This window comes from Callorhinchus milii, unplaced genomic scaffold, assembly GCF_018977255.1.
Source record: "Callorhinchus milii isolate IMCB2004 unplaced genomic scaffold, IMCB_Cmil_1.0 Scaffold5, whole genome shotgun sequence".
Lineage (NCBI taxonomy): Eukaryota > Metazoa > Chordata > Chondrichthyes > Chimaeriformes > Callorhinchidae > Callorhinchus > Callorhinchus milii.
Window position 1 is genome coordinate 29,507,966 of NW_024704746.1, and position 9,200 is coordinate 29,517,165.

Sequence of the window (9,200 nt, forward strand, 5' to 3'; positions counted from 1 at the left end):
ATGCTCTTATGTTCTTCTTAAAGCTCACTTTCCCAGTGTGTTAACTATTCCTATGGATGTTCACTGTGTGTTGCCCAAATACTCCAAAGCTTTGGCTCAGCAAAACCACATTTCTAGATCTAGATTTTATCTTGATAAATATTTAAATATTCTTAATAAAAATTTCACTCACGAAATACACCCAATTCACTTTACAGTATATCCTGTGGAGCGCTTTGAGATGTCTCAACAACATAAGGTGCTATATCAATGCAAGAATTATTATTAATAAGAAACGTTACCCTTTGTCTCGGATAGTCATCAACAAAGGTTTGGAACCTGTGGGATAAATTGCTATCAATAAGAACACTTTTGATGGTCCCAGTTGTTTCTTTGATAAAGTTCCATTGTATTCAGCTTCACTTCAGAATTGAGAGCAGCTTCCTACCCTACAACAACAACAACTTGCATTTATATTAGCGCCCTTCACTCGGGGCAGCATTTCGAAGCGCTTAATAGCCTGAGGGAGGGAAGGGGTGACCGTAAGCACAGTTTAAGAGGAAAGGGCTTCAATCGTGATCTAAAACAGGGGAAGGAGGTGGCAAGGCAGAGGGATTGGGGGTGGTGGAGGGGGGGGCAGAGTTCCAAAGTTTAGGTTAGTGAGGGCCTGAGAATTAACTTCCATCTGCAAGAGGAAGCCTCCAACTAATCATCTGACTCTAGTTAAGAACTCTCTCAATCTTTCTTGGCTGTTGCTTTTAAAACCTGATCTTGAACACTGTTTATGTGGTAAAATCGAAATAGTACTGGATTGCATTATACAATATCACCAATGTTCTTTCACACCTCCTTCCCCATCAGTTTCACGTTCAAGACTGAATCGTGTTGACATCATATGTGGTACCCACAGAGTTTAGTTGTCAGCATTAACTAGAACTCTGTTTTTTTAGGCTAGTGGCGATTATCATTGGTGGAATTTTGTTTTTTTAAAAAAAGCAAGTGGAAATATCATCATCATTTAACCACTGTTATATTCCCCCGTGAATAAATGCAATGATTTACAGTTGTACCAATTTCCTTGCATTTACACCAAGTGCCAACCTGGCACTTGAAATAAAAGTGAAATAAACGAACATTAGAATTGGATTCTACATTTCATAAAGATGTCAGACTTTATGTATGGAGCCGAGACTGCAGCACAAACCAAATCGCAACATAATACAAATCAGGAAAGTTATCTGGTCAGATCCTATATTGAAGGTATGATGAATCTTCCCAATTAAACCAGGCACCAATATTTTGGGTGGAGATCCTGTGTATCTCATCAGACCACAAATACATTCAAACTCTGAATCACTTTTGGAGATGTTCATAATTTGGTACCAATCACCATCTCTCTCTCTGCAGCTTCCATACAGGACAGGGCTTTGAATTCCACCCTTTAAGTCGCATGTTGAGTGAGCATGGAAGCTTGCTGCAGTGAATTTTTACACTTTGTCTAAATTTAGGAAGCCACGTTCCAGATAAATGAGCAGCAACTCAGATCGGGATCTGTCATGTCATCAGCTCCCTGCAGGAACATTCACTGAAACCTCATTTTAGCCCTAATTTCCAATTTCCCCCGCAGCTCGTTTGAGCACCAGGATCTCCTGCATAGACATCCCACCCTAATCCTGGGAGATCAGTGCTGTGGTTGATAGTGCCTTACAGCTTTACCCCTAATGGCCACATGAGTTGAACTAACCCTGGCTATCCAGAGATCCCACAATAAAGAATCTCAAGGTTTCAACATCTAAACCCAGAGTCCTCAATAGGCTGGAAAACTCCCATCAGAACACCCAATGCCTAATCTTTCCTGGCATTTCCTCTGTGGCTCTCCCAACTTGCAAAGCAACAGTTCCTTGTCAGCAATACTAATCTGCCTTCCCAAAATAAGACCCAGTATGGATACTCAAGGCAAGAAAAGCTAGAACAGTGGTATTTTTAGGGCCATCAATTGGAACCACGTGTGTAGCTGGGAAACTGCATGTCTATAGTGCAAAGACAGCTCCTCACTATGTCCTTCAAGGCACCTATCCACTGGACGTTAGCTGCATTGGCTCTACTGGCTCTTCAGGCTGGGACTATAGACATGTATCCACTTACAGCCAGGACTAACAGAACCTCGGGAACACACTGGCAGACTTTGCTATCCAGGTCTATGGTTGGGATCTCAGGGCACAATGCAGAGCTGAACTGGGACAGTCCTGACTATTTGCTGGGGATCAAGAGACTGCGGCGACTTTACTGCAATGTTGGCATCGGGTTTCACCTTCAGATCCTGCCTGACGCGAGGATAAACGGTGTTCATAGCGAGAGCCAGTACAGTGAGTCAGTGTTGGAAATTATTCCAAGTAGTTGTATTTTTTTTAAATGCAGCAATAATGAGCTTTAATGCTGAATTCAACCTGTCAGAGAGTGTATTAGAATTCATTATGCATTCAATTTCAGATATTAAATTAGGTATCATTATTATTAGTAGTAGCAGTATATGAAACTAGTGACTTAATTAGAATTAAAGGTTTCCAGAGGAAGGAAGTGTATTTAAGTTTTAAGAAAATGGATGCTTGATATTTTACACATGTTAAAGGAGTTATCATCTGAATTAGAATGTACATTTTTAAATACTCATTGGACCATATTTATTTATTATTTTATGTCCCTTTTTTCTATGTAGAGAATTAATAAACAACATATACATCTGCAATGTAGACATAATCTTAGGTTGTTACATTAAGATTCCTTATTTCCTTTCCAAAATACTTCACCATAAGATAGTTTTTATGTATATATATATATATGTATATTTATATACACACACACAAATAGCTCTGCATACAATCCATTCCAGGGTTGTAATAAAAATGTTTACTGTCCAGACAAATCTCTGTATTTAAGTCAGATGTACTGGATTCGATACGTCTTGTAATCATTCCACTGTCAAGTCATTTTGGTTCAATATAAATATAAATAAGCTGTGAATCCCTACACAGTATCCTGTGCTATTTCAAATCATCGCCCAGTGGGAAGCAAGTAATAAATGTTTGTGGGGGGGGATGGGTGGGGAAGTCTCAGAACATGATGCTATGTGTCAGGAAGGGATTGGAACTCCTATTCTAACTCTGTACATTTTGTTAAACCTGTTCCAAGTCTTAAGGGCCTGTCACATGCATTGTATACTGGTTAGCCTGCATTAAGTTGTGCAACTCCATTTTGCCCACAAAATATACAGTCAATTCACTTTATTCTGTGAAGCGCTTTGAGACGTCCCAAAGATGTGATGAGGTGGTATACCTAATCCAAGGATTATTATTATTTTATTTTTTTACTTAGGTTTGTTACAAATTTCAACTGCTTCAAGAGGTGTCGTTACGCTGTACGGACTAAAGAGCGGCCTATTTGTGGCAATGAATAACAAGGGGAGGTTATATGGAACGGTAGGTATAGTCACAGTATTATTATTACTACAAATGTCATATGATTTGCGTCTGCTTCACTGAAACAATCATCAGCTAAACAGAAAAAATACCTACACAATTTTAACAAATAAAAATGTGATATATAAAGTTCCTGGCGGAACTTTTTGGGGGAGTGGGACTTGTCGGTAGCTCTTTCAAAGAGCCGGCACGGGCATGATAGGCCGAATGGCCTCTTTCCCTGCTGTAAAATTTTATGATTCTACATACAGTACTTGTATATTTTAGCAACACCCTAACTCGTTATTTTTTGTGAATTTATTGTTAAGATATTGCCATCGCATATTGTACATATGCATATGTACAATGTAATATTATATGCAATAGGCATTTCAATATAAATATTTAAAGCGATTTCAGATATCTCAAAAATGTGATAAAGTGTTATACCAAATGTAAGGATTATTATTATTACTATTAACAATAATAATTTGTTTACTCAATCCACGACTGTTTGTGAGACACTGCCGTGCGCAATTGACTGCTGCGTTTCGCCCACAAAATATACAGTCAATTCACTTTACAGTATATTCTGTGAAGCGCTTTGAGATGTCTTGGGGGCTTGATAAGGTGCTATATCAAATGGAAGGATTATTATTATTATTCCATTAATTGTCCATTACATGTAATAATCCTTGCATTATTTATAATTTGAAGGCAAATTGGATCTCCAAAATATTGCTCCATGTGTCATAGGCTTATGAAGAAACATATGGATGACCTTTCCAAACTTTGGTGCCAAATTCTAACAAATGTTTTTCATTTGAACTTTAAGTGGTGACTGGTCTCTCCAGTATATACAATCCCACTTGATAGGTTTATTGTGGAATGCAATGAAATTGGCATTTAAAGAACATGGATGGAATTTGCCACTGTTTAAACCAACTAAAATGATGGAAAATAGATACATAATGCAAAGTCTCATCAGCAATCTATGTGAAACATATTACACATCAATGTGTAATCTCTATAAAACGCACGCAGTTGTTGTTGCACTTTTGGATTAATTTGAAATATGTTAAAATTGAATGACTTTTTTGCAATGACAAAACACTAATTGCAATTACAAAAAGTCAAAAGTTGAATTCCTTTCCATATAGATTGTACGATAACACAAATAGTCAAGCATTCTGTTATGACTTAAACAGGTGCTGAAATCAAGATAGATCTGCAAAGGTAGATCTAACGTTTTCTACAAAAGCAGAGGTCTAATTCTCCATTAGCAACAAGCTATTTATTCCATTTACATCAGTTACAGTTACACTGCTCGATCCATTATTTAATGTTAGTCATTCAAGTAATTGTATTTTACTCAGCAATCTACAAGTCAGTGAAGATACAAACATATCATTGTGTTTCTCTCTCTCTTTGTCTCTAGGTTAATTTTCACGATGAATGCAAGTTCAGGGAAACCCTGTTGCCTAACAATTATAACGCCTATGAATCAGAAGTTCACAAAGGGATGTATATAGCATTAAGCAAACATGGAAAACTAAAAAAAGGAAACCGAGTTTCTACTAAGATGTCAGTGACCCACTTTTTACCAAGATTATGAAGGCAGCAAAATAATGGGTATTATTTACTCTGACTAATTTGCACATTTGGTAATACTGTTGTCCATTTATTAGCGTTTTATACAGCCCAATTTCTGTGTGTGTGTGTGTGTATATATATATGCGTGTGTGTGAGTCTACATACCTCTATATCTGTGTGTATATTTGGTTAAAAATTACTTGTATATAAACCAAACCTGAATACAAAAATGTAGTGCTTTAATATATTAATCTTGAAGACATATTATGATATACATGATTCATTTTTGATAGTACAGTACTGATATAATCTACTTTGATATCAAAATTTTACTTATATTGCAATTAATACAATGAATAATTTTGACTGTCAAATTGAGAATGCAAATAACAGGATTTCATTTCAGATGTGCTACAGTAGTACTTGGGATACAGTATTTCATTTAACACCAAAGAGTCTTATTCAGTTGTTCCTCGGTACAAACCGAGAAAAAAATGAGATTCATCCAAAACATTTTAAAATATTAAAAATGTTCTAAGATAGCATGTGACATGATTGGTTCTCCACTTTCCAAAAATGCAAACCCTAATAATAATACTTTGATTTGATATAGCCCCTTATCACGTTTTCGAAACCTATCAAAGCCCCTCACAGAATGTAGTCTAAAGTGAATTGATTGTATATTTTGTGGGCAAAACATACAATTTCTTATTATGCTCAGACATGTTCCTTTAAAACCTTAGAAGCCTCCTTCCCCCCTCCACTCAATCACCACGGTAAAATGACTACTGTTAGAAGATCTGAGATTCCTTCAGGAACAAAGTACCCCAACATCTAATTCAGCTTCAGTGCAAGGTCACTGTCAAAAGCCCTGACACGAAAGGCATAGCTTGGTTTGAGAATGTGGGGAATGATTATTCCTGGAATCAAACAATGTGCGTGTGGCATTTAGTGTTAAATATAGAATAATGGAATGCTTACACTAACTAAGTTGAACGTAGAATAAGAGATATTTAGCAAAATATAACAAGATGGCAGTGAATCTCAGGGTTGAGACATAATTAACCAAAAGATCATTCTAGTAGTAGTTTGTGAACATTATCTGAAGTTTGAACGAATTGTGACCTAGAAACAAGCTTAGTTTTTTTTTAATCTTCACAATGTATACAATTTAAGCCTTAGCAAAATATTTTTAGAAATTCTTTTATGAACTGGTGGGAAATCTGGTGAAGGAAGTCAATACAAACCAAACACTGATTGCAGGATATGAGACCTGGTAGTAATCAGAGTAACACAGTACACAAGTGTTATTAATGTCTACCACTGTATTACAACATCCTAAATGGAACAATGACATCCCATGACTCTTACGATTTATTAAGTTTGATAACTAGGTACAGTACAACGTTTTATCTGTGCGGCTGTAATTTAAAGAGGAGTTCAGATAATGCCATGAATCACACAGATCAAAGTTCAACAGGTTTACAATCATGACTTTGACACGGAGATGATTGACCTGGACTTTATAGTGTAGAGAAATACTTCAAAATATTATTTCATAAATTGATTTGCATATTCTTGTGATTAACATCCAATTTTCATTGTAGGCCAGTTATGACAGCAGTAAAACCAAAAGGGATTTCCAAAGAACACAGTTTCCGTCAGCATGGATCCCTCACCTACTATTGTACAGAGAATGAAGTAGGTTTAATGTAATTTACCTTTATTGGCGCTTGAGGAAGTTGATGGATAAGATTATCTTCGTCAGTGCTTCAGGAAGTTGGTAGACAAGAACAGATGTAGTTTAAAGATTAGCTACCAAACTACATTAGATGTGCAAGTAGCAGTTAATTGGGTATATGAGCTCTGGTTTTATGTAAACGTATTTTAAGTTTGAACAAACTCACTGGGTGAAAATTAGAGATGAAGGGGGAGAACTAGGTAGAGAGGTTTAGGGAGGGAATTCCAGAGGTAGGCAGTGTAGCTGAAGGCTCATCTGCCGATGGTGGGTGAGGAATGTGCAGTTGATAGATGTTTGTCGAACAGAGGGGGCAAGCAGGAGAGTAAGGCAGGAGGTCAGAGACATAAGGAGGAGGAAGATGTGTAGGGATTTGTAGAAGAGTTTGAGGATCTTGAATTTGACTTGAAGTCAGGATTACGGAATATTTTGCACCAGATTTCCTGGAAATCTATATACAATATACATTGTACTTCCCACTTATCTTCTGAGTGGCCAAATAACAAAATGGTTTAAGGTTAAGTCGTGATCTATAGTCTGAACTGCAGTTACCTAAAAAAAAGTATACAAACATTTATGATTTACTTTTCTATGGTGGAAACGTTTCCTTTCGAAGCATTCAGTTACTCTTTGTGCCTTTCCAGTGGATCTACAATTCCAAGTTTACCGTCCACCAAACGTGAGGCTGTATTTATTTTTATAAAATGCTTACATTGAACAAAAATCACTCAGTGATCGTTTCTAATGTACATTTTCAGAGCTCCACTAAAACTGTTACCGAAAATTACTGTTTATGGTTTTATTTTATATGTATGTGCTGGGCACAGAAGAATTTATTTGTATTGAAATAAAAAGACATGCTGTTTGTAATGAAACTCATGGAATTTAGTTTCATTCGATTTTGCTTTGGTAGCATGTATGAACCCTTTGAGTGACCAGGGAAGGGAGGAAAACACCAGCAATGGTTTATCAAGTGAAACGAAAATTGGACTGCGTGAATCAGGACAAGAATCTGTTTATCCTGCCTTGGCATTGGGATACATAGCATCACAAACCACCAGGTAAATGGAATTTATAAAGCCTACTAATTCAGACAGACGTTTGCAGAAAGATAAATATTGGGGATCAAGCGTGCGGTTTCAATTTAGAAATTCATAATGCATTGCTTTGAATGTGCTGGAGGGAGGCATTCCAACTCACAGGATTTGTCTGGCAACAACAAAAACTTGCATGTATATAGCACTCCTCACACAGGGTAGCGTCCAAGACCGCTTGAGCGACTGAGCTAATTGTCCATATGATCCATTAATTATCCCACTGATCTCACATTTTTAGGTAACTGCAGTTCAGACAAGAGATGATGACTTAAATCACTCTGTCATTTGGCCACTCAGAAGATAAGTGGGGTGTACAATGTATATAGATTTACAGGAAATTTGGTGCAAAATATTCCCTAATCCTGGCTTCATTGGTTCCTCACAAATCATATTTAAGATCTTCAAACTCATCTACAAATCCGCCCTCTCCTTACTTTTCTGACCTCCGGCCTCAAGTGCTCTGGTTGGGGGAGGAGGGACAGAAGGAAAGGGTGGGAAGGGGACACCAGGGTGAATATACCTCCCTATTCAGTACATTGCGGATTTCTAAATTTAAACTACATTTGACCTCGAGACTTTTTTTTTGATAAACTGCTGTTTCTTTCCAGCCAATAAAGGCAGAATATGGAACTTAAAGGTTGCAAATGTTTTACACAATTATCACAATGGAACTGGCCAAATGTCACAGTAAATACATATCAGTAAATAATTCACGTATTACTAATATTTGCATAATACTCAACCATCAATTTCATAACTCTGAACTTAAACTATTGCCATTAATATACTCACTCGAATCCTAAACATTCTTGAGGCAGTCCGGATTGATTCAGAAAATAATCTGCAACATATTGTAATTCACATGAATCACAAATATAATTTTAATAAGAAATAAAAGAAATGCTTTGTAATGGTCTTCTTGGGTTCAACTGGGCATATTTATACAATGGATCAATTATACATTCCTTTTAATGTTTGCAATATAAATACACTGATTACAACATATGCTTTGTAGGCAGGATAAAGTCTTACAGCCATTATAAATCACTGACCGTAAAAATAACTCAACCCTCATTTACAATAATGATCTATTCCAATGGTTCAGCCACAAACAGAATACTTTCTCAGTGTTACCCATCTGGTACTATAACGTGGAGATATTCATCTTCCAATATTTTCTATACCTACCTTTGTTCCTGCTTAAATCCCTCAACTAGTTCTGAACCCACGACATACTTTGGGGCTGGGTAGAATGCGCTGTTTAATGAGTTAAATAAGGTTGGGGGAGGGAGGGGGGCAGCCTTTGTGGGTAGTTTGGGCTGTAGACAGATAAAAAAA

General features: G+C 36.8%; 1 protein-coding gene across 1 annotated transcript; it reads left to right on the forward strand.

Moving 5' to 3' along the window:
* The first annotated feature begins 2,005 nt into the window (after window positions 1-2,005).
* LOC103185575 (fibroblast growth factor 4A) lies at window positions 2,006-5,049 on the forward strand. Its single transcript, XM_007904170.1, has 3 exons — window positions 2,006-2,345; window positions 3,352-3,455; window positions 4,873-5,049. The coding sequence occupies exons 1-3, from the start codon at window positions 2,006-2,008 to the stop codon at window positions 5,047-5,049; spliced, it is 621 nt and encodes a 206-aa protein (XP_007902361.1).
* Window positions 5,050-9,200: the final 4,151 nt, after the last annotated feature.

Bases quoted from the DNA above. Each gene is read 5' to 3' on its own strand.
- LOC103185575 (XM_007904170.1), top strand. From the start codon at position 2,006: ATGTCTATAGTGCAAAGACAGCTCCTCACTATGTCCTTCAAGGCACCT. The intron at 2,346-3,351 runs GTGAGTCAGTGT...TTTTTTACTTAG, and splicing joins TCATAGCGAGAGCCAGTACA to GTTTGTTACAAATTTCAACT. The intron at 3,456-4,872 runs GTAGGTATAGTC...CTTTGTCTCTAG, and splicing joins AGGGGAGGTTATATGGAACG to GTTAATTTTCACGATGAATG.